Source organism: Mobula hypostoma, chromosome 3 (genome assembly GCF_963921235.1).
Source record: "Mobula hypostoma chromosome 3, sMobHyp1.1, whole genome shotgun sequence".
In the NCBI taxonomy this organism is placed as follows: domain Eukaryota; kingdom Metazoa; phylum Chordata; class Chondrichthyes; order Myliobatiformes; family Myliobatidae; genus Mobula; species Mobula hypostoma.
Window position 1 is genome coordinate 184,866,526 of NC_086099.1, and position 26,826 is coordinate 184,893,351.

Genomic DNA, 26,826 nt, shown 5'->3' on the forward strand with positions numbered 1-26,826 from the left:
AATGGTGCAAAAAAACCCCAAGAAAACCTCTATTGAGCCATGGTTGTGTGGGCGAAATTGCCTTGCTGATGAGAGAAGTCAGAGGAGAATAGCCGGAGTGGTTCAAGGTAACAGAAAGGTGACAGTAACTCAATTAGCCATGTGTTACTAGTGCTGTGCAGAAGAGCATCTCCGACTACACAACACATTGGACCGTGAAGTGGATGAGCTATAGAAGCAACATACACTGAATGTAGTTCCAAAAAAAGCAATCAGAAATCAAATAATTTATGAAATATTATGGGTTTATTAATTATCAGTGTCTATTAAGTTTTCAAATATAGGCTTAAAATGCAACAGTTTTGTTCATTTTTATGCAGATGATGCATAAGAAATCGAGTTTGTAGTTAATAGTCTCAAATTCACCATTGTATGGCATACTTTTTCTTTCTAATATTATATCCTGCTTTCACTTGGAGTATGATAGTACCTGAGCTGAAGCATTCTACTGAGCCACAAATTTAAGTTTTACTCTGATTTCCTGCCTCAAAATTTCAAACATAATATCATCACTGAGATAACATGGATAATCTGAGTATCTTATTAAATATCTCATCTGTCTTGTCTACAAATGTAGAAATATACAGTCTTGTCCTATAAAGAAGATGGTAGTGTATTTCTGAGTTAGGATAGTAGGTAATGTGCAGGTACAGTATTAATCTTCCCATATACTTGTTATTCTTGATTGAGGTTATGTATGTTTTGGGTTTGTGAGCCAGATTGAAAACACTTAGCGACTTGCTATAATTCATCTTGTAGATGGTACATGGTGTGGCCTTGCTGCTCCAATGCAGGTTTAAAAGAAATGTTTATATAAATTGATAACTGCTTTGCTGTGGGTGTTGGAATTTTTGAGTGTTACTGGAACTGCATTTTCCCAAGAAATTGGAGAGCTTCTTTCAATTAATATTTTCACTCCTGTGCCTTGGAGATGGTTGTACACTGCTTTGTAGGTTATGGTGGATCATAGGAGGAGCTTAAAATGGAAAAGGCAGGGTCAGGGAACCTGATAATACAATCACTAGTTAGGAGTGATAGGGCAGAAGGTAAGAGGTTACATTAAAAATTGGTTTACTGGTTTCCTGGCAGATGCCACGTGAACATATGAAGATAAGAATTAGGAGAACAAGGTAGCTACCTAGTCTATGTTAATTAATAAATTTATGGCTGATCTGATCGTAACTGATGGACACCATGATGGTGTAATGGTTAGCATGACACTATTATAGCTTGGGACATTGAAGTTCAGAGTTCAATCCTGGTGTCCTCTGTAAGAAGTCTTTACATCCTCCCCTTGGAATATGTGGGTTTCCTGGCACAGGTTAAAGGTGTAGGTTAGTAGGTTAATTGGTCATTATAAATTGTCCCATGATTAGGCTAAGGTTAAAATCAGTGGTTTGAAGAGCTGGAAGGGCCCATTCTGCACTGTATCTTTAAATAAATAAAAACAAAATAAACCTGAGCTCCACATTCCCACCTACCCTGTGTAATCTTGCATCCTCTTGTCCACTGAATATCTAACAAGCCCTCCATTAAAAATACTCAAGTGAGTCTACTTCCATTGTCCTTTGAGTTCCAAAGACTCACCATCTTCTGAGAGAATTTTGTCTATCTCTGTCTTCTGTCCTTATTTTTAAAGGTGACTTCAGTTTCAGATTCTTCCATAGAGGAAATTACTTCTCCTAATCAACTGTTTGAGACTCCATGGATCTTGTATATTTTAATCAAAATAAATCTTTTTGATATAACCCTGGTCTTTACAACCTTTTCTTATAATACAACATTCCCATTGCAGTACTCTATTTAGTATATATTCACTGAACTGTTTTAAATGGATTTGTATCCTTTTGTAAATAAAGAGGGCAAAATCCTTTTGCATTCAATCTCTCTTGCAATAAAACGTATTATTTCTGTTACCTTTTCTAGTTATTTGCACTATCTACATACTAGATTTTATGAAGTTATGGACCAGGATACCTAAATCACTCTGCAACTCAGCTCTATTTTAATTTTACTGATTAAAATCAACAATTTTATGTTTTCTTATATTATACTCCATTTACAAGAGCTTTGTTCACTCACTAAAGGTATCTATACCTCTTTGTAGCCTCCTAATGTCAGCTGCAGTTTACTTCTCTTACCTATTGATATATCATTAGCAGGACTAACAAGCATGCCTTTAGTGCTTTCATCCATTTTTTTGTGTCATGCTACTTGTTGCATCTGATCAACCTGAAAACATCTCATTTATGCATATTCCCCAAGCCAACCAACCTTTTATCTCACATCAGTATGTTATTTCTTAAACCATGAGATCTTATTTTCTGCAATAACTTTTGATGTGGCAATTTATTAAATGCCTCAGTAAATCTTAAGTATACTATATCCAGCTCTGCATAACAATCAAAAATTTATGTAGCATGGAAACAAGCCAACTACGGTGAGTGAGTTCCATTTGTCTGTATTGGGCCCATGTCCTTCTAAACCTTCCCTGAACTTGTAAAAAAAAAGTTTTTTTTACATGTTGTACTTGTACCTGCTTTTACCACATGCGCTCACATTGCATTCTCAGTACCCACTACTGTGTGAAAATCTTTAAAATTTTTCCCTCTCACTTTAAACCTATACTTTCTGGTTTTAGAGTCCTAATCTGGGAGGATAAACTGTGACCATCTACCTGATCTATGGTCCTCATGATTTTAAAAATCTCTGAGGTCACCCCTTTATCTCTTTTGCTCCACATAAACAGTACCAGCCTTTTCCAGTCTCTCCTTAAAAGTCATGACCACTTGTTCCAGCAACACCCTTGTAAATCTTTTTTCTTTTACCCACTTTAGCTTAATCACATTCTTTGTATAGTACAATGACCAAAACTGCATACAATATTACCAAAGCTTTGCACAGCTATAACATGATGCCCCAACTCTCTTACTCAATGCCTCATCCATTCATTGCAAGCGTGCCATATGCTTTCACTTCCTTGTCTAACCTGTGTTGATTTCAGGAAACTATGTACTTGCTGTCACCTAGATCCCGCTATTCCATAACACTCCCCCGGGATCTGCCTTTAACTACGTGATAACTACCCTGGTTTAAATTCTCAAAGTGCATCACCTCACACTTCTGAGTTGATTTCCATCTGGTATCTCTTGGCCCACTTTCCCAGTTGTACTAGATCTTGCTGTTTATTCATTGTTTAACCCCCCTCCCACCAACTTTGGTGTCATCAGCAGTCTTATAATCATGTCACCTAGATTCTCATCCAAATCAATAACATAAATGAGAAATAACTGAACTCGGCACTGATCCTCTACTATCACTTTCTGTTTCCTTCCACCAAACCAAATTTGGACCCAATTGGTTAGCTCACCCTGGATTCCATATAATTTCACCTTGTGAACCAATCAACCATGTGGGGCCTTGTCAAAAGCATTGCTAAAGTTCATGATGACAATATCTATGCCCTGTTCTCGTCTATCCTCTTCATCACCTCTTCAAATAATTCAATTTTGTGAGACATTGTGTGTCCGACAGAGTGATCAGCAGCACTGGGGCTCCACAGGGGACTGTCTTGTCTCCCTTCCTCTTCACCGTTTACACCTCGGACTTCAACTACTGCATAGAGTCTTGTCATCTTCAGAAGTTTTCGGATGACTCTGCCATAGTTGGATGCATCAGCAATGGAGATGAGGCTGAGTACAGGGCTACAGTAGGAAACTTTGTCACATGGTGTGAGCAGAAATATCTGCAGCTTAATGTGAAAAACACTAAGGAGCTGGTGGTAGACCTGAGGAGAGCTAAGGCACCAGTGACCCCTGTTTCCATGCAGGGGGTCAGTGTGGACATGGTGGAGGATTACAAATACCTGGGGATACGAATTGACAATAAACTGGACTGATCAAAGAACACTGAGGCGGTCTACAAGAAGGGTCAGAGCCGTCTCTATTTCCTGAGGAGGCTGAGATCCTTTAACATCTGCAGGATGATGCTGAGGATGTTCTATGAGTCTGTGGTGGCCAGTGCGATCATGTTTGCTGTTGTGTGCTGGGGCAGCAGGCTGAGGGTAGCAGACACCAACTGAATCAACAAACTCATTCGTAAGGCCAGTGATGTTGTGGGGATGGAACTGGACTCTCTGATGGTGGTGTCTGAAAAGAGGATGCTGTCCAAGTTGCATGCCATCTTGGACAATGTCTCCCATCCACTACATAATGTACTGGTTGGGCACAGGAGTACATTCAGCCAGAGACTCATTCCACCGAGATGCAACTCAGAGCGTCATAGGAAGTCATTCCTGCCTGTGGCCATCAAACTTTACAACTCCTCCCTTGGAGGGTCAGACACCCTGAGCCAATAGGGTGGTCCTGGACTTATTTCCTGACATAATTTACAAATTATTATATAATTATTTATGGTTTTATTACTATTTAATTATTTATGGTGCAACTGTAACAAAAACCAATTTCCTCCAGGATCTATAAAGGTATGACTATGACTATATGATTTCCTACATAGAAAGCCATGCTGACACACTAATCACTCTTTGCCTTTCCAAATGCATATAGAAGCTCTCCCTCAGAATAATCTCCAATAATATACCTACCACCGATTTTAGGGTCACCAGCTTGTAGTTTCCCTGTTTGTTCTTACAGGCCCTCTTAAGTAAAGGCACATTATTAGCCACCATCCAATCTCCTGTACCTTGTGCTTAGCTAGGTAAGATTTTAAAAAAGTCTCTGTCTGGATCCCAGCAAAAATTTCCTAAAATGTCGTAGTCTGTACTTTGTCAGACCCTGAGGATTTATCCACCTTTGCATGCCTCAAGACTGCCAGCACTTCCTCTTTTGTAAAATCAATATGCTTTCAGACAGCAGTGTTGTCTTCCCAGAATTTCCTTGCTTCCAAGTCCTTCTGCATGGTAAATATGGATAGCAGGTATTCATGTTACTTATGTGAAGAACTTAATTAGAAACTCAATAAATTGGACAAAATTTACAGAACAATATTGATTTTTGCCTGTATGTGTTGCTGTGTCTTTAATACCAGTACAAGCAAAATGCAGAGCGAATTTAGTGGATCAAGCAGTATCTATAGAAATTGAAACTGATTTATTAAGTAAGTCGGTAGAAATTTATTTGAAAACGCAGGGATTTTGGGACTTGGAAACTTGTCAACTCATAACTTCAACACTTTCCTAAATTCCAGTAAATTCCTCAGTGATTGTAATTTTCTTGTGTCCTTTCCTTCCTTCTAGTATGGTGAAGACCAATGCAAATTATATTGTTTCATTTATCTGCAGACTTCTTCATGTACATTATTAATTCTCCTGATTTGCTTTCTATTGGTCCAATGTTTCTAAACTATCTAGAGAAAGTATATATCTTTTGGCATTTCATTCTAACTTTGTCTTGTTCTTAGTTTTTTTTCTTCATGAATCTTTTAGTCATTTTTTCTTTATGAATCTTTTAGTCATTTTTCCTTTTTTATATGACAGCTGCTCTTCTTTGTGCAATTGTTTGCTTTTTCTTTAAATGCTGTCTTTAACCTTATTAACCACAGATGATAGGTCCTTCATTTGGAAATTTTCTTCTTCTTGGAATATATCTATTCTGTGTATTCTGAAAGATCCCCATAAATGTTGGATAATGCATCTTGATTGACCAATACTTGAATCAAATTTGCCAGTTCACCTTAATTAGTTTTGATTTCATGATCTCATCATTGCACTTTTTAAAGTTTAAAATGCTAGTCTAGAGTTTCTTTTCCTTCAAACTGAATGCAAAATTCAATTATAGTGTGATTGCTGTCACCTAAGGACTATTTCACAATGATATAATTAATTAATTAATCCAGTCTGGGTTCGCATTTCCAAGTCAAGTATTTCCTGCTTCTGCTTGGCTGCAGAACATGCCGTTCTGAGAAACCATCATGAATTCCTTATCAAAGCCATCTTTGCCTATCTTCTTTTCCCAGTTTCCACAGATTAAAATCTATCATGATTATTGTTGTATGTTTTTGTTAAGCTTGTATTGTTCCTTCCTGTATACTATCTGACCAAGTGGTTGTTGTTCAGTGAGCTTCTACAACACTCCTACAAATAACTTGACTTCATTTATCTGTTCTATAAACTTAAATCAGCCCTCTCCATTGTGTTAAAAATATCATGAAATAAAGGAGCTTTTGTATTGAATGTGACATGAATTCAGATATAGAGCATTTCATGTTGTCATTTTATTATATTGGTAACCTCTTGCTTCATCTAACACATCCCAACACAGTCTACTATTTACCCTTTTTAAACCCCTTGCCTGTTCTCTTTGATTTACCATTATAGAACACAGAACGGTACAGCACAGTACAGGTCCTTCAGTCCACAATGTTGTGCCAACCTTTTAACCTAATCCAAGATCAATCTATCATTTCCCTCCCACATTGACCTTCATTTTTCTTTCATTCATGTGCCTATCTAAGTGTCTCTTAAACGTCACTAATGCATCTGCTTCTACCATCACTCCTGGCAGCATGTTCCAAGCACCCACCATTCTCTGGGTTTTTAAAAAATAACTATCTCTGACATCCCCTCCTATATATTGCTCCAATCACATTAAAATTATCTCCTCTTGTGAGTAGTCATTTTCACCCTGGGAAAGAGACTTTGGTTGTCCACTTTCTCACATCATCTTATACACCTCTAACATGTCATCTCTCATCCTCTTTCACTCCAAAGAGAAAAGCCCTAGCTCACTCAGCCTTTCCTCATAAGAGATGCTCTCCAGTCCGAGCAGCAACCTGGTAAATATTCTCTGCACCCTCTCCAAAGCATCCACATTCTTCCTATAATGAGGTGACCAGAACTGAACACAGTATTCCAATTGTGTTCAAGCCAGCATTTTGGAGTTGCAACGTTACCTCACAGCTCTTGAACTCAATCCGCCGACTAATGAAGGCCAACACATCATAAGTCTCATAACCACCTTATCAACTTGCATGACATGTTCCAGCATATTAGTCTGTTCTACGCTGTCCTCACGTTCGTCAAGGTCCCTCTCACCGCCGATTACTGAAGCAAAGTGTTCACTAAGGACCTCCCTTACTTGCCTCCTCTGACTCCAAGCAATTGTTTCCTCTTTTATCCCTGATAGGTCCCACCCTCACTCTAGTCATTCTCCTGTTCTTTATGTTCAAGTAGGTAGAATGCCTTGGAGTTTTCCTTAATCCCATTTCCTTAATTCCTTAATTCTTCCAGCTCTCCTATTTTTAGGCTCCTTCCTGGTTACCGTGTAATGCTCAGAAACTCTGTCAGATCCTTGCTTCCTAAACCTTATATAAGCTTCTTTCTTCCTCTTAACCAGATGTACTACAGCTTGTGAACCATGGTTCCTTCATCCTACCATCCTTTCCCTGCCTCAATAGGGCAAACCCCATGCAAGTATTCCATAAATAACCTCACAGTTCTGTTGTGCATTTCCCTGATTATACGTTTCCAATTTGCACTCCTAAATTGCTCCCAAGTTCCCTCTTAATAGCATCATAAGTCACCCTCCCCCAATTAAGTACTTAGGCATACTGTCTGCTACAATCCTGTCCAAGTCAGGGATTTGTTGTAACTTTCTCAGAAATGCTCACCCATTATCTTCACAATTTTAGCTGGGATGATTGTGCATTGATAGTGTCTGAAGTCAGTGCCCAAGTTGTTGCTGGAGTGTGTCTGATTTTCTTTTTAAATTCTTCTTTCTTATGGTAGTTTGGGACAACTAAGAGTTTAGCGAATCCATTTCAAGATCAGTTAAGAATCAAAACTACATAGCTATGGGGTCTGGAGTTACATGCAGTAGTGAAGAATGATTTTTTAAAAAATTATATATTCATGATCAGCTTGTAAGCAGCCCGCAACACAAGCACAATGCCACATTTAAGTTTGCCGATGACACCACTGCCGTTGGCTGAATCAAAGGCGGTGTTAAATCAGCATACAGGAGGGAGACTGATAATCTGGCTGAGTGGTGCCACAACAACAACCTCTTACTCAGTGTCAGCAAGACCAAGGAGATGATTATTGACTTCAGGAGGAAGAAACCGGAGGCCCATGGGCCAGTCCTCATCAGAGACAGAATTTAAAGTCAGCAACTTTAAATTCTTCAGTGTTATTGGGACAATTGGGACAATTGTGGATAGAAGACATTGGGACAATGTCTCCCATCCACTGCATAATGTACTGGGTGGGCACAGGAGTACATTCAGCCAGAGACTCATTCCACCGAGATGCAACACAGAGCGTTATAGGAAGTCATTCCTGCCTGTGGCCATCAAACTTTACAACTCCTCCCTTGGAGGGTCAGACACCCCGAGCCAATAAGCTGGTCCTGGACTTATCTCCTGGCATAATTTACATATTACTATTTAACTGTTTATGGTTTTATTACTATTTATTATTTATGGAGCAACTGTAACAAAAATCCAATTTCCCCCGGGATCAATAAAGTATGACTATGACTATGACTATGATTCAGAGGACCTGCCCTGAGCCCAGATTGTAAGTGAAATTACGAAGAAAGCACAGCAGTGCCTCTACTTCCTTGGAAGTTTATGAAGATTCGGCATGACAAACATAGATGTTTGGCAGAGATGTTTGGCAGAGTTTATTGACTGGTTGCTTCATAACCTTGTATGGAAACACCAATGCCCTTGTAAAGAAAAGCCAACAGAGAATAGTGGTACGACCCAGTCCATCATTCTAACGCCTTCCCCACCTTTGAAAACATCTATACAGAGTGCTGTCACAGAAAAGCAGCATCTGTCATCAAGGACCCCCAGCATCCAGGCCAAGCTCTCTTCTCACTGTTGTATAAGAAAGAAGGTACAGGAGACTCAGGACTGCAGCACCAAGTTCAGGAACAGTTATTATTCCTTAACCATCAGGCTCTAGAACCAGAAGGGATAATTTAACTCACTCCATCACTGAACTGTTCCCACAACCTATGGACTCAGTTCCAAGGACCCTTGTTCTGACATTGCTTATTTATTTATTATTATTCTTTCTTTTTCTCTCTTTTTGTATTTGCCCAGTTTCTTGGGGTTTTTTTGGGACTTTGGTTGTTGTCTATCCTTTTGGGTGCAGTATTTCATTGATTCTGTTGTATTTCTCGCATTTACTCTGATTGCCCACAAGAAAATGACTCTCAAGGTGGTATATAGTGACATACAGTATATGTACTTTGATAATATTTATTTTAAACTTTGATCAGTTAGCTTATTCATAGATTTTCCTGAATTTTCCCCCAACTCCCTTCCTTATTGAGCTGTGTATGATAAGAAGCATCAATTGAATGAACAGCCCTTTTCTCAGGCTGGAAATGGCTAATACAGGAGGATAATTTCAAGGTGATTGGAGGAAAGTATGGGAGGATGTCAGAGGTTGTTGTTTGCTGTTTTTTTTTTACACAGAGTGTAAAAAGTGGAAAGCACTGCTAGAGGTGGTGGTAGAGGTAGATACATTAGGGAGATTTATTAATCATTTAGACACATGGATGATTGAAAAATGGAGGGCTATGTGGGATGGAAGCATTAGATTGATCATGGAGTATGTTCAAAAGTTGGCACAATATTGTTGTGTGAAGGGCCTACCTTCTGTTCGGTTTTTCAAGCTCTCAAGAACTTACCCGCTAGTTTTATGATTGTGGAGAAAAGCTGTTATCTTCATTCCATGGTAACACACACATAAAAATTGCTGGAGGAACTCAGCGGATCAGACAGCATCTATGTGTGTGTTGCTGTAGATATACAACTGAAACTCTTGTGTTTATCTTCATTCCATGCTAACTTAAATTCATATTACCACTGGGGAATTAAATTCAACTTCCTGATAATTATTCGAGGCTCTTGGTTTATTAATCCATAAAGTAACATGGCACTGAATAACACAAGTATAGTAAAGATTAATGATTCCTGTTAAGGAGTTTTGTTTACAGTTGAATTATGTTTATACCTGGAAAAAGACTAATGTGTTTTTTGTAAGCTTAAATCCATTTATAAATATTTAACATTTGATTATATATTTTAGGATGTTTTACCTCGCTCTGCATTTGCTGAAATGACTGAAATTACACCTCTGCTGAACCTTTTGAACTCTGAATATCCTGTTATTCAGCACTTGGCATTGCAGACCCTAATAACCATGTCCAATGATGCAGTCAGCAGAACAGGACTGTTTCAGAATGAAGGTCATGAGAACCTCCTCAGAGTTCTTGACAATCCGGTAAATAAAACTGCAGTAATTTTTTTTGTAAGCTGTTTTTTAAAGTTAAATATGCAACATTTGATCCAACTGTTAACAATATGATGTAGTCATGAATGTAGTTTCATTTCTTGATTTAAAAATTATGGTATCACGTAATGGTTATTGCCAAAATGATCAAGTGTTCCAAATGAGAGAGAGATGTCTTCAATTCCATTGAAGCAAAACTTGTAGAGGCAAATAATAACATTCTTTACAGCTGTAGAGCATCTTTCTCAAAACTCTTAACAAACGGGTTTGTAAAATAAGGAATTTGTTCCCTCACTTCGGAAAAGATTGCCTCAAATGTTTTGTAGCTGCAGTATTTACTTGCTTGGTTCAGGTATTTTACTAGTTAGTATTCCAAAGGTATTACTGACTGGGAGGAATAGGAATTGGTATTAAATGATAAGGTGAAACAGTGAGACTTCCAATTGGTAAAAATATTTGTTGTCAGAAATTAGAATGACGTGATGGTAACATGATGTTTTTTGTTCCAGATCCAATTAGCAGCTATCTGTTGCTAGTCCCATTTAATTCCCTAGGCAAATGGCCTCAAGTGAATCTTGGGATCCTTGGGAAGAACCTGGCATCACCCTCCTTTATTGCTGGCTGCCCAAATGTTGCTCTCCCTTCACCTCTATCCCATCCACTTCATTGTGGTGGAAAGGAAATTTTGTTTAGAATGTGAAGGGTCTAACAGATAACATAAAACCATTTGTCCATCTTAGACAGTGCAGCAATGGCAACTCTCCTCATGGGCCTCAAAAACATATTTAAACAATCTCTCTGTTGTCCCAGGGCTGCTGTCATAATTGTACAGTCAATGTCTTCAGGAGCTTAAGTTGAAGAGAGGTGTAAAGGAAAGAAACAATAGCCATCTCCTGTCTGTCTCTCATAATTTATTGGGCAATATACTTAAATGTCAATTAAATATAACACTCAAGGTTTAGTAGTTACACATGCAGGTATGTAAAAAGGCATTTTTATTTCTCCTGCTCATTTCCTGATGGGCCCTGATAATAAGATCACAATTCATTGTTTTAATTTATTATTCATTTCAATGATATGTGCTTCACAGGCTGAGCCAGTATTTAAATGCCCATTCTTGATTGCCCTTGGAGAGGTGTTAGTGAGCTACCCAGCGACAGTGAAAGAATTGCAATATATTTACAAGTCAGGATGGTGTGTGGCTTGGAGGGCAACTTCCAGGATGTCGTGTTTCCTTGCTTTTACTGCAGTTGTCCTTCTGGCAGTAAGGGGTTATTGGTTTGGGATGTATTGTCCAATGAATCTTGAGTGAGCTGCTGCAGTGCATTCTGTAGATTGTATGAACTTTTACTGCTACTTTGTATTGGTAGTGGAGTGAATAACTGGTTCTTGATGGGATGCCTATTGGGCAGCTGCTATATCCTCTTTGGTACCAAACCTTTATAATCCAGTCAAGTGTAGAGCATTCCATTCCATTCCTGACTTGACTTTTGTAGACAGTGGAAAAGCTTTGGGGACTTACGAGGTGATTTACTTGCCAGAGGATTCCTAGCCCCTGATCTGCTCTTGTAACTGCATGGTTAGTCCCGTTTAGTTTCTACACAAGTGTATTCTAATGCCTATTGTATCTTTTCCCCTTTATATGGATGAAGGTATACATAAATTACTATCAAAAATTCACATTGTTAACATTGTTCACAAACTTAGTCTATCTGGCAGTTTCTTTCTCTAATCATATTTTGCAGATCATCTTTCATCTTCAGAACTTGCTTCCCACTCGACCATTGGAGGCTGGACTCTATATGGAGTCATGCACATGGGCTTGATTTTATTTCTTTTGAGGAATTTAGCCTACAATTACTGAATTTAAAAGACATTTGGATAGGAAAGAATTAGAGGGGTATGGGCCAGGTGCAGTCAGATAGGATTAGCTCAGTTAGACAACTTATTTGGTACAGACAAGTTGGGCTTAAGTGTCTGTTTCCATGATGTATAACTCCATGACAAAAGGCAGATTCCATTATCCAAGAGCAGATATGTTGTGCCTCTGAACTTTCAAACAGTGTGATGTCATTTTGGAAGCCTGAAGCACCAAATTATCCACTGTCCTCTGAAATATGCCTGGACTTGATTTTGTCCCAAACGGAAATCTGTTGTATTGGAACCATCAGATGAGTATTTATGATTGAGTATTCTTTTGAACCTTTGTAAACTTATTCTGCTGGTAACTGTGTGGTGACATATGAGGAGTTCTGGAGATCCTGTCTTCCTCGCCAAGCAAACAAATTATCAGCCAGAAACAAGGATTAACAGTATTTCCTGGCTTCTCAGTTGATTTCAATTTTGTTCTCCTATTCATGCCACCTGTTTTCACAGTATAAACAGAAAACTCATTTAGTTCAATGATATTTAGGTAATGTTTGTTTTTTTTAAGTTATTTCCCAAGCTATTTCCTTTACGCCAAATTCAACTGCACAGCACATTTTTTCTTCTGTAAGGGGAAGCTTTGTTAAGATTGCCAGATTGTAATCCATTTTACAGTCATGTAAAGCATACGTTTTATTTCCATTGAAAATATTGTTTTGATTTGGTTTTTATTTTAGTTGACTTTTATATTTAAAATAAAAATCAATTTGACAGAGAGTGTTAGACCCTTTGGTGCCAGAGTGTAGTAGCTCTTTGTGAGCTGGTTCAGCAGATCCATTCATCGCATTTATTATAATTGTTATTTTCTTTTAAATTTCAATTTTTTTAAAACCCTCAATGTATTTTTGTATTGCGTGATTTCTCTGGGTGGCATACAAAACAAAAGCATCTCGGTACATGTGACAAAGATAAAACTAATCCAATCCTGGAAATTTTGCTGGTATCTGCTTAGAAGTAGGTGTTTATAAATATATATATACATAATTTTGTACAGTAAGTATACAGATAGATATCATAAAGAAGTTCCTTCCTCAAGCAACACTCCGAGAAGTTAAGTCAGTGATGACAGAGAGCTGTAACACCAAACCTGAGGATACAGTAAACTGTGAGTGTACCAGCAGGCTTCAAAGAGACGTATACAGACTGGTAGAATGGCTGGACAGGTGCGGATTGGAGCAATGCTTTGCTAGGTTAGAAGGTTACAGACAATGCAAGGTATTGGGTCCTAGCTACGCCTGCCTTTCTGTTGGCTTTGTGGAACAATCTATGTTCCAAACCTATTCTGGTATTTGTCCCCCACTTTTCCTTTGCTACGTCGACGACTGCATTGGTGCTGCTTCCTGCACGCATGCTGAGCTCGTTGACTTCATTAACTTTGCCTCTAACTTTCACCCTGCCCTCAAGTTTACCTGGTCCATTTCCGACACCTCCCTCCCCTTTCTAGATCTTTCTGTCTGTCTCTGGAGACAGCTTATCTACTGATGTCTACTATAAGCCTACTGACTCTCACAGCTATCTGGACTATTCCTCTTCTCACCCTGTCTCTTGCACCTGCTCTCAGCCTGAGGCTTTTCATTCCAGGACCAGGGAGATGTCCTCCTTTTTTAAAGAAAGGGGCTTCCCTTCCTCCACCATCAACTCTGCTCTCAAATGCATCTCCCCCATTTCACGCACATCTGCTCTCACTCCATCCTCCCGCCACCCCACTAGGAATAGGGTTCCCCTGGTCCTCACCTACCACCCCACCAGCCTCTGGGTCCAACGTATTATTCTCCATAACTTCCACCACCTCCAACGGGATTCCACCACTAAGCACATCTTTTCCTACCCCCTGCCCCGCTTTCCGCAGGGATTGCGCCCTAGGCGACTCCCTTGTCCATTCGTCCCCCCCATCCCTCCCCACTGATCTCCGTCCTGGCACTTATCCTTGTAAGTGGAACAAGTGCTACACATGCCCTTACACTTCCTCCCTTACCACCATTCAGGGCCGCAAACAGTCCTTCCAGGTGAGGCAACACTTCACCTGTGAGTCGGCTGGGGTGATATACTGCGTCCGGTGCTCCCGATGTGGCCTTCTATATATTGGTGAGACCCGACGCAGACTGGGAGATTGTTTTGCTGAACACCTACGCTCTGTCCGCCAGAGAAAGCAGGATCTCCCAGTGGCCACACATTTTAATTCCACATCCCATTCCCATTCTGATATGTCCATCCATGGCCTCCTCTACTGTCAAGATGAAGCCACACTCAGGTTGGAGGAACAACACCTTATATTCTGTCTGGGAAGCCTCCAACCCGATGGCATGAACACTGACTTCTCTAACTTCCACTAATGCCCCACCTCTCCCTCGTACCCCATCTGTTTTTTATTTATATACACACACATTCTTTCTCTCTCTCCTTTTTCTCCCTCTGTCCCTCTGACTATACCCCTTGCCCATCCTCTGGGTTTTTTCCTCCTCCCCCTTTTTCTTCTCCCTAGGCCTCCTGTCCCATGACCCTCTCATATCCCTTTTGCCAATCACCTGTCCAGCTCTTGGCTCCATCCCTCCTCCTCCTCCTCCTCCTCCTGTCTTCTCCTATCATTTTGGATCTCCCCCTCCCCCTCCCACTTTCAAATCCCTTACTCACTCTTCCTTCAGTTAGTCCTGACGAAGGGTCTCAGCCTGAAACGACAACTGTACCTCTTCCTAGAGATGCTGCCTGGCCTGCTGCGTCCACCAGCAACTTTGATGTGTGTTGCTTGAGACAATGCAAGGTCATGAGATTACCATTGATGAGTATTACGAGCAGCATGGACATGGTGAGCCAAAAGGACTATTTCTTTGGTATTTGACTCTGTGACATGGGTAGACATTCACTTATTCTATCACAAACTTAGATTGTCTAGTTTACGTTGTTACCTTTGAATATTTTCAGTGAACAGTGGAGAAAGTACAGCAGTTTAATTTTGCTTACACCATTTCACCATGTTGAGTCACCTCTGTGTTTTTCTATTAATACACAGTGGTTCCTTCCTTTCAAGAGAAGCCCTTGATTTTGAAAACATCCACTGGATACGTTAGGTTCTGGATGTAAGCCAATCTATGTAAAATGAAATATTTTTGTCGCCTGGGTGTGCGTACCATGCCATTGAAGCATTTACAAATAGCCCATAGGTCTATTTATTTGCTGAGGGGAATGCCAGCTTACTGGCTACATTTTTACATTAGTACAATGTTTATTTAGTCATGCAATTCCAATTCATTTTCATTTACAGATTATTTTTTGCTGGAATTTACTCTGACTAATTCAATGGAGTTTAATGTTTTATTATTTGGAAACCAATAAAAAAATGCAAAGTTATAAATAAACAACTTTTACATTTCACAACTTTGCACAGCTTATTTTCTTATTTAATTGTATGTGATTGCATTCATTTTTTCTTATTTCTTTAGGAATTTAGTGATCTTCATGCAGAGGCTTTGCTTGTGCTGGCGAATTGTCTGGAAGAGCCAGATAATGTAATGTATATCCGTGAATCAGGAGCCCTAGAAAAGTTCTTACTATTTGTAACCACATCAACTCATTCAGAAGCCCAGAAGCATGCAGCAAAAGCAATAGCAAGATCAGCTCTTAACAGTACGTCAGAGAACTGTATTTTACTAATTAGATATTAAAATAATTTTGCTAAAACAGACAATTCCTAAAGGCATTTAATATGTAGTAACGATCAAAATTATTTGTACATCTCTGCTGTAACATTATCTAATTCAACAGATTTTGTGCATACAATGAAGGCAAGGTATAAAAACACATAAAAACTTAGTCAAAAACTTTAGAAGCTCGAAACTGTGGATGAGAAACCTTGGTTTACCACTGTCCTTTCCTTGGCCTATTTACTTCACTTACTATTTTTCTATCTTCTATTTCCTTCTTTTTACTTCACCCAAGTTCCTCCTCAGGATCTCACGATCTTGCAAAATTCATTTAAACCATCCCTAAAAAGCACTAGAACCTCTCTTCCAAGAGGATAATAGTTTGAAACTTGCTGAGAAGTAACCTATCTACTTTGAAATCTTAAGATCAGAGTAAATAGTGCAGATACACAGGGAAAGTTGCAGTAGTAGAGAATAGTTGTACAAGTAAATAGGCAAAGGTGGAGTTCTGTGTGGTGATATGTGACATTGTCCATTCCTACTCAGGAACAATTGAAGATGTTAGCAATGCAAGTGCAGCAATAGCCCAGGAACAATGGGTTTCTTAAATCAAGTTGTAAAGAGCAATACAGTTAATACAGAAGTAAAGAAAGTATCCAAAATCTTCAACAGTATGTTGGCCTTTATATCAGCAAATTCAGGTTCAAAATGAAAAAGGTGGTGCAGAGATCTTACTCGATTTCAAATGGAATTATGTGTTACCATTTGGACGTACGAGGTGTGATTGATAAATTCATGGCCTAAGGTAGAAGGAATCAATTTTAGAAAACCTAGCACATTTATTTTTCAACATAGTCCCCTCCTACATTTACACACTTAGTCCAGCGGTCATGGCGCATACGGATCTTGGACCTCCAGAAAGTGTCCACAGATGGGTGATTGATAAGTTTGTGGCCTAAGATAGAAGGAGATGAGTTATGCAGCTCTCGTCACACGCACATGCAGGTCAACTCTGAGTGATTATGCAGAAAGTTTGAAGTTAATAACTCATCTCCTTCTACCTTAGGCCATGAACTTATCAATCACCCCTGATGAGTTATTAACTTCAAACTTTCTGCATAATCACTCAAAGAGTTCAACTGCATGTGTATGTAACGAGAGCTGTATAACTCATCTCCTTCTACCTTAGGCCACAAACTTATCAATCACCCTCATAATACATTAGGAAAGATGCAGTATATTGTATTAGCCAGGAGACTGCAGGATTGAAGTCAATTTCTTCAACTTCTACAAGGAACCAAAGTATATTTATTTTTGATTTGATGATACTTTAAAATGTTCTGGCATAATAGAGTACTTAGAAAAGCATAACATTAATAGTCAGAATCGAATTATTTTAATGAACATGAAATTATTATTGTCAACTTTATGAGAATTCTTTGAGGAATTAACAAGAACTGTAGGTAATGAGTGAGTGAATGTAGTTTAGTTTCCAAAAATATTTGAGTCAAAGAATTGTAGGGGAAGGAACCGGGCTTTTCAGACCAACTTGTCTACTTGCATTAGCCTCACTTCCCTACATTTGGAACATTTCCCCTTTCAACCTAAGGTGTCATGTTAAAGGTGTTCGGTAAAAGGGAATAGGATTGATGAATGGATGTAAAATTAGGCAGGGAGAAAACAGGTCATTTTCAGTTTAATAGCCCAAAACTAGCTGTATACTTTGGGAATTGGTGCAGAGATTTCAGCTATGTGCAATATTTCAGCTTGGTTCGAAAAACTAGGTAATGATAGAGATCTAGAATATTATAAGGCTAGCAGGAAGGAGCTGAAGAATGAAATTAGGAGATCCAGAAGGGGCCAGGAGAGGGCCTTGGCGAGCAGGATTAAGGAAAACCCCAGGGCATTCTACAAGTATGTGAGGAGTAAGAGAATAAGACATGAAAGAATAGGACTAATAAGTATGACAGTGAAAAAGTGTGTATGGAACTGGTGGGGGTAGTGAAGGTACATAATGAATACTTTGTTTCAGTATTCACTATAGAAAAGGATCTTGGCGATTGTAGGGATGACTTACAGCAGACTGAAAAGCTTGAGCATATAGACATTAAGAAAGGGGATGTGCTGGAGCTTTTGGAAAGCATCAAGTTGTATGCTCGTTCGCTGCTGTCGTTACTGTGCGGTCGGGAATCTTCCGGAGGGAAGGCCTCAAAATCCCCAGCTTTGCCTGCTGTTGGCGACCGAGATTGAGGTCGAATTGTTCGGACAGAGATGGCGCTCAGTTCTCGGTGGCGGAGAGCTGATTCGGAGGCTCGAAGTTTTTGGATTGCTCAGAGATGGATTATGGACTTCTTCATCAAGTTATGGTATTGTTGCACTGTTGTAACTATATGTTATAATTATGTGGTTTTGTAAGTTTTTTTCAGTCTTGGTCTGTCCTGTGTTTTGTGATATCACACCGGAGGAAATATTGTATCATTTCTTAATGCATGCATTACTAAATGACAATAAAAGAGGACTGCGTGTCTTCATAATCTAAAGTTGGATAAGTCACCTGGACCGGACGCGATATACCTGGGGCTACTGAGGGAGGCAAGGGAGGAGACTGCTGAGCGTCTGGCAATGATCTTTGCATCATCAATGGGGACTGGAGAAGTTCCGGAGGATTGGAGGGTTGTAGATGTTGTTCCCTTATTCAAGAAAGGGAGTAGAGATAGCCTTGGAAATTATAGACCAGTGAGTCTTACTTCAGTGGTTGGTAAGTTGATGGAGAAGATCCTGAGAAGCAGGATTTATAAACATTTGGAGAGGCATAATATGATTAGGAATAGTCAGCATGGCTTTGTTAAAGGCAGGTTGTGCCTTACGAGCCTGATTGAATTTTTTTGAGGATTTGACTAAACACATTGATGAAGGTAGAGCAGTAGATGTAGTATATATGGATTTCAGCAATGCATTTGATAAGGTACCCAATGCAAGGCTTATTGAGAAAGTAAGGAGGCATGGGATCCAAGGGGACCTTGCTTTGTGGATCCAGAACTGGCTTGCCCACAGAAGGCAAAGAGTGGTTGTAGATGGGTCATATTCTGCATGGAGGCCAGTGACTAGTGGTGTGCCTCAGGGATCTGTTCTGGGACCCCTACTCTTTGTGATTTTTATAAATGACCTGGATGAGGAAGTGGAGGGATGGGTTAGTAAACTTGTTGATGACACAAAGGTTGGGGATGTTGTGGATAATGTGGAAGGCTGTCAGAGGTTACAGCAGGACATCGATAGGATGCAAAACTGGGCTGAGAAGTGGCAGATGGAGTTCAACCCAGATAAGTGTGAGGTGGTTCAATTTGGTAGGTCAAATATGATGGCAGAATATAGTATTAATGGTAAGACTCTTGGCAGTGTGGAGGATCAGAGGGATCTTGGGGTCCAAGTCCATAGGACACTCAAAGCTGCTGCGCAGGTTGACTGTGTGGTTAATAAGGCATATGGTATATTGGCCTTCATCAACCATGGGATTGAGTTCAAGAGCCGAGAGGTAATGCTACAGCTATACAGAACCCTGGTCAGACCTCACTTGGGGTACTGTGTTAAGTTCTGGTCACCTCACTACAAGAAGGATGTGGAAACCATAGAAAGGGTGCAGAGGAGATTTACAAGGATGTTGCCTGGATTGGGAAGCATGCCTTAAGAGAATAGGTTGAGTGATCTTGGCCTTTTTTCCTTGGAGTAATGGAGGATTAGAGGTGTACAAGATGATGAGAGGCATTGATCATGTGGATAGTCAGAGGCTTTTTTCCCAAGACTAAAATGGCTAACATGAGAGGACACAGTTTTAAGGTGCCTGGAAGTAGGTACAGAGGAGATGTCAGGGGTAAGATTTTTACGCAGAGAGTGGTGAGTGCGTGGAATGGGCTGCCGGTGTTGGTGGTCGAGGCCGATATAATTGGGTCTTTTAAGAGACTTTTGGATAGGTTCATGGAGCTTAGAAAAATAGAAGGCTGTGAGTAACCCTAGGTAATTTCTAAAGTAAGTAAATGTTTGGTGCAGCATTGTAGGCCAAAGGGCCTGTATTGTATTATGGTTTTCTACGTTTCTATGTTTCAATCGGTTACAACAACATAGATGAAAATTCCAAGTATATTGTACCCAAGTTTGCTAATAATATAAACAAGGAAGTAAATTAATAGGGGATGCAAAGAAGATGCAAGAGAAATAAGTAAGTGTGTTTTAAAAAAAAACAGCAGGTGGAGTATAATATGGAAAATTGTCAGCTTACCTACTTTGATAGAAAGGACCAAATCCATAATTATTACTAATGAGACTTAAGAACTGGTATTCACAAAATTGAACGTGTCCATACAGAAGATGCAAGTAATTAAGAAGGCAAGCACAATAGTGGTTTCAATGCAAAGGGGCAAAAGTGAAAAGAGTAAGGAATACTGTTGTTTGGTGAGACCACAATATTCCATAATTTTTGGGCTCTTAAAGAGAGGATAACCTGCTTCAGAGGCAGTATATCAAAGATTTATTCAATTTAATTTCTGGGGATTATCACTTGAGGAAGGATTGAACAGAGTTACCCTATATTCATTAAAGCTTAGAAGAACATCATTGAAACAATAAGGTTCTGAAAGGATTAGTTAGGATGGGTATTGTGTAGATATTCACCTGGATGCAGGTTTCTAAAACCACGGTACATAGTTTTGAATAAGAAGTTGGCTACCAGATTGAGATGGGTTGAAACTTTTCCACCATGAATGAGAATCTTTGGAACCTGGGGAACTGTGGAGGCTGAGTCATTGAATATATTCATGGCTGAAGCAGAATTTTGGATTATAGTGAATCAAGATGTAGTAGTAATTGATATCAGCGATCCACATGCATAGCTCTCAATTCAATGCAGTGCATTTATACTCCCATTGTGGCGTCCTCTAGTTGGGAGAAGCTAAATGAGGAGTGGATAACACTTTGCAGCACATCAATGTCAGGCAACCAATTTAATTATGAGCATCCAGTTGCCTGCCTTTCACCCCTTTCCCATTCTGTCCTGTCTTATTTTTGGCTTCAAGTTCTGTCTAGCAAAGCTCAACATTGGCACCAGGGTCAGCATCCTGACTTATTAAAGTCCTTGGGATTCAATATTAGATTATATGACTTCAAGTAACCAGCTTTCCTGTGTGTGTCAGAACAAGCCAGTTCTAACATAAGACGATCAACCTGTATTGTTAATTCAGCTTTCTCTGCTTCCAGCAATATTTAAATTTCAGTTTTCTTTCAGCTATTGTGTTTTGTATCTTGCAGTTTACATGTTGTGCTTTTTCTCCAATGTTTTTATTCATCTTAAATGTTCATCACCTCCAGGCAGAGCACTCTCAAGTAACATCCTTTCTTGGAGTACAGCAGCATCTGTGTCATTCTGTTTCTCTTAGTCTCCACCTAATTGGAACTTCGGTTCTCTCCAAAAGCTCCAACTCCTTCCAACTCCTACCTTCTCTGCAACTTAAAACATGCTTGTTTTTACCTTTTTCTAGTTAAGATGGACAGTCGTTGTCATGATGCATTAACTCTATTTCCCTCTGCAAAGATGCTGCCTCACCTGCTGAGTAATTCCAGCAATTATCTTTCTTACTGTGTTTTGTATGTTGTGCATTTTAATTTCTTTGGAATCATTTAATAAGGGAATTGTAGTGGTTGACAATATAATCATATTAGTGAAGTCTGCAAAAACTTCAGAGCAGTAGAAATCAGCATGAAGTTTTCTTGCCGCAAGTATTGTTTCATAGTAAGTGTCTAGTAGAATGTTACCTATTGCAGTTTCTCAAGATCATTTAGTTTATTTACTTTTGGGCAGGCTTGTACAGTATATGCTACTGTTAATTAATTATATAAGTGTTTTATATAACTAAGAATATGAAGTCTCAAAGATTTATGTTCTCTGTATACCTCATTAACATTTGATTTTTCATCTGTTAATGAATTTAAGAGTTTTCCCTTAGAAGGCATTTTTGTTTTGTAATCTCTTTTGCATTGATTTGTCTCTTAACCGTAAAGGTGAAACAAGGCATATTTTACATCAAGAAGGTGTGGAAAAAGCTTTGGTGTTACTTTTGGGAGTCAATAATGATGAAATCAGAGTGGCTGCTTCTGAAGCCATAGCAGTAATGTGTGAAGATGAAGCTAGTAAAGAGACTTTCAGAACCGAAGGTAATCATGATTGAAATAACATTATTGAAATAATAATATGCTTCTCTTTATGTAGTAAGTACTTTGATGGTCATTTGAATGTGTACACAGTTTAATTGGATTTCTGAAATATTGTTTTCAAAGGAATTTTTTGCCTGGTTCCATTGCTGATGAGCAACAATGTGGAACTGAGAGATGCTGTTAATCTAGCACTAGCAAATCTGACAACTGCTAACTCCAACAATGCTAAGTATGTTCTTTTTATTATTAATGATGTATCTATTTGACACTCACATCCATCTTGAATACTTTTCCCTATTCATTAAGAATATCTGTGTTCTGGAATGAAGTAAACATTCATTTGATACACTTTTTGAAAAATTTTAGCAAATGAGATCTGGCTAAAATTGGCACACAATTTCAACGTGCAAGCTTATCATGAATTATTGTCATCATACAAGTTGTGCTTACATGCAGAGATTCCTGAGGTAGAAAAAGGTATAAGATAACAAATTATGAAAAAAAAGGTGGTTGCAGTCTGTAGTACCTTTTAGAATTTGAAAGTTTCTGAATGCTATCCTCCAAAATTCCCCAAGTTACTGTCAGAAAATAGAACATTTGTGCATCTGACTTCAGGAAAAATCCTGGGTTTTTCTGATGTTTTTAAAAGCTTCTTTGGAAGTTCAGTCAGGTACTTGATTCTCCTGTTTTTGAAAAAATGATGCCTCAAATTTTCTCTGTTTTTTTGGGTTAACCCGCCATCTGCTGGTAGATCTGAGAAAGCTGCCTTTTTGCCTTCATAGGAATAGAGATATGAATTTACAAATTAGGGGCAGGAGTAGGCTACCTTTCCCTTGTGTGTGCACCATCATTCAATAATACCATGGCTAATCTGATTGTAACCTTAACTCTGAACTTCTGCTCACCAACTTTTAAATCCCTGCACACCTGCCTTAAAAATATTCAAATCCTCTGCTTCTACTGACTCTTGAAGAAAAGAGATTACGATCCTCTGAGAGAAAACAAATCATGTCAACTCTCTTTTAATGAGGTGACCTCTTATTTACACATGGTACATATATTCTAGATGGCTGCTCTGACAAGGAGTAATTTTCATAGCATTTATGCCCTAGGTATGTATTCCCATGACAATAAAAACAGTAGATTTTCCTGGCTGATGAAAAATCCTCCCCATATCCACCCTGTCAAGATCCCTGAGGTTTGTATGTGTTAACCAACTAAAGTTGGTTTTACTAGGATTCTTTCATTCTTTAGACTTGCTCCACTACAGCAGGAAGCTTGCTGAAGATGACGTGCAGAATTACAATGAGGAAGGTTTGATGTGATGATAGTACAACCTCAGTGTGTTTGAATATCTAAACAATTCTAACTGGGAAATTAAACATTACTGAGAAATGGAGGGCATATACTGTAATGCCCAGATAAAACTTTGGATATAATTATTTTCATATAATGAGGAATCCAAGTAAACATAAATGAAGGTAAACAATTCTTCCAAAGACCATGCTTAGAAAGAGAAACTTGTTTCTGATATGTGTTTCATTTGAAACAGTGCTGTCTTTGATGCTGAAGGAGTGGGGCCGTTGGTGAAATCGCTGCTTGATTCAAGAGATTCCATTGTTGCCAGTGCTGCTACTACAATTACTAATCTAGCTCTACAGGAACCTATACGAAACAGTATTCAGAGATATGGGGCTATGACAATGATTGTGGAACCACTGAAGTCGAGCAATACCCTTGTGCAGAGCAAGGCTGCAATTGTTGTGGCTTCATTGGCTTGTGATGTTAATGGAAGGACTGAGGTAAATAGTAATTAAAAGTATAATATACTAAGTAGTGAGAGAAGCGAGAGTTTAAAATTAATTATAAATAAATGTATTGTTAACTATGTAGTGTAATCAGCATGAATAATATGGCACATAACACAACTGACAAAATGCTTTGTTTTTGTCACAACAGGCAACCCCAGTGGGAGCAACACAAAAAAGTGCTGGAGGAACTCACCAGGCTGGGCAGCATCAATGGAGAGGAGTAAACGGTCGATGTTTTGGGCTGAGACCCTTCATCAGAACTGTTCTAATGAAAGATCTCTGGCCGAAACATCAACTATTTACTCTTTCATAGATGCTGCCTGGCCTGCTGAGTTCCTCCAGCATTTTGTGTATGTTGCTTAGACTTCCAGCATCTGCAGATTTTCTCTCATTTGTGATTGAACTCTAGTGGGAGAACTGTACAAAGGAAGGGAGTGTCTTTTGGCATGAAGGTCAAAATGTACAAAAAAGAAAATTTTGTAAAGATTTAAAAAAGACTTGTGCTGCTGTGTATTACAAATCTCCAAGTATGCTGATGTTATTTTAGCAACTCCTAAGGTGTTTCATTGCAGGTAGTAATTTGTGGATATTGCTTTATTGCTAGTTGTAATCATCAATATCATTTTTGTTGCTGTCAGTCTTTCTTTTTAAATTGTAAAATATTTTATTTTCTTCCAATTGCTGTTGGAAATGCAGAAAACCAAGTGAGTAAATGTAGCTGCTGCCTGGCCTGCTAATTTCCTCCAGCATTTTGTGTGTTGCTGTGATTTCCAGCATCTGCAGATTTTCTCTTGTTTGTGAATGAATGTAGAATTCTTTTGGAGGTTCCACTGATCTCCTGGAATAGGAAGAGAAAGAGCAGCATTGCTTATGGAAATTCAAAAAGTAGATGTAATTTTGCATCTGTCACAAATGCACAAATTTTTAAGAGCATGGAATCACTGATAAAATCTTTAGGATTTCTGTATTTACTGTACATACGTACAGTGTCTATTAAAAAGCATTCACCCCCCCCCCCCCGGAAGTTATCATGTTTTACAATATTGAGCCACGGAGGATTTAATTTGGCCTTTTTGACACTGATCAACAGAAAAGACTCTTTCACGTCAAAGTGAAGACAAATTTCTACAAATTGGTCTAAATATGTTACAATTATTAAACAAAATAATCAATTTCACAATTACTCACCCATTTCAAGTCAGTATTTAGTAGATGTACCTTTGGCACCAATTGCAGCCTTGAGTCTGTGTGGATAGATCTCTGCAGTGTCCAGATGTGCAAAACTGATAATGTCCCATTCTTCTTTACAAAACTGCTCAAGCTCTGTCAGATTGCATGGAGATCATGAGTGAAAACAGCCCTTTTCAAGTCCAGCCACAAATTCTCAACTGGATTATGGTCTGGACACTGACTTAGCCATTCTAGGACATTAACATTGTTGTTTTTCAGCCATTCTTGTGTAGCTTTAGCTTTATTCTTCAGGACATCGTGGCCAACAGTGGCTTTCCCTTTGCCACTCTCCCATGAAGCCGCAACTGGTGAAGCATGTGGACAACAGTTGTTGTATGCAGTCTCTCCCATATCAGACACTGAAGCTTGTAACTCCTCCAGAGCTGTCATAGGTCTCTTGGTGGCCTCCCTCATATGTCCCCTTCTTGCATGGCCACTCAGTTTTAGAGGATGGCCTGCTCTAGGCAGCTTCACAGGTGTGCCATATTTTTTCCATTCCTTGATGATTGATTTAATTGCACTTCAAGGGATATTCAGTGACTTGTATCCATCTCCTGACATGCTTTTCATGGAGTTGCTTGGAGTGTTCTTTTATCTTCTTGGTACTGACTCACCGGCAGATGGACTTTCCAGATACAGGTGTATTTTTACTACAATCAAATGACACATCTTGATTGCACAAAGGTGATCTCCACTTAACTAATTATGTGACTTCTAAAACCAATTGGCTGCACCAGTGATGATCTGTTGTGATGCAATAAATTATTTTGTGTTTTATATATGTAACTAATTTAGATCACTTTGTAGAGATCTGTTTTCAGTGTATTAGAAATGATGGTATAGTGCTTTCCCTGTTTAATGAGGAACAAAGTAAATGTACTCGCAAAAGGAATTTGTACTTTATTGGAGTCAACATTTTTCCGTTGATCACTTTGGGGGGAAAAAGTCATATTAATTCCACTGTGGTTCAACACTGTAAAACAATAAAACATTAAAACTTCCGGGGGGGTGGAGAGCACTATATTAAAGTCATAGTTGAACTTGTTCTTAACTTAGTACAATAGAGCGCTGCCTTCAACAGTTTTTCTTCACAATTGAGGCTGCTACTCTTCGTAGTTATGTGTTACAATTATTAAACAAAATAATCGTGGTTATGTCAAATGCTAAAGGCTGAATTGTGGATTGAGGTACATCAGAGAGTGATGCAGTTTCGGATGGCAAAGAAAAATATATTTCTCACTTAGATTTCTGTAAAAATAAGCAGTGTATTTTCCAGGTACTTGAAACATAAAAAAAGCACAATCCTGACTTCCACCATCTTACAGGTGTACTATCATGCAGTTTTCTGTCCACATGGTTCAGACTTCAATAAAGTACAAAACTCTTTGTGCTGGTACATTTACTTTGTTCCTCATTAAACAGGGAATGCATTATATCATCATCTTTAATACACTGCCTCTTAATTTTAGATAACATATAATTTTGTCAAGTCCTTTTCTTTATTGCAAATATCTATTTTGAGCCTATATTAAAAAACAATTTAAAAACTTAAAAAGTATCCATATTTTTATTCCAGACTTTGCACCTTCATTCTTACTGTTCCACAAGTAGGTATCTAACCATGCAAGGCCAGATACATGCTAGTAGCTTATTAGCATTATTCAATGGATGAATCTTGAAAATAATTTGGGTCCAAAACCTAAATGAGTTTCATTTT

General features: G+C 38.8%; 1 protein-coding gene across 1 annotated transcript in view; it reads left to right on the plus strand.

The window, feature by feature from the left end:
- armc3 (armadillo repeat containing 3) overlaps nucleotides 1–26,826 on the plus strand; it is a 107,819-nt gene that overhangs the window by 45,951 nt on the left and 35,042 nt on the right. The window contains exons 7-11 of the mRNA XM_063044234.1: nucleotides 10,100–10,294; nucleotides 15,667–15,850; nucleotides 21,916–22,068; nucleotides 22,192–22,297; nucleotides 23,621–23,870. Of these exons, the coding sequence (XP_062900304.1) occupies nucleotides 10,100–10,294; nucleotides 15,667–15,850; nucleotides 21,916–22,068; nucleotides 22,192–22,297; nucleotides 23,621–23,870 (888 nt within the window). The remainder of the gene's footprint in view (nucleotides 1–10,099; nucleotides 10,295–15,666; nucleotides 15,851–21,915; nucleotides 22,069–22,191; nucleotides 22,298–23,620; nucleotides 23,871–26,826) is intronic.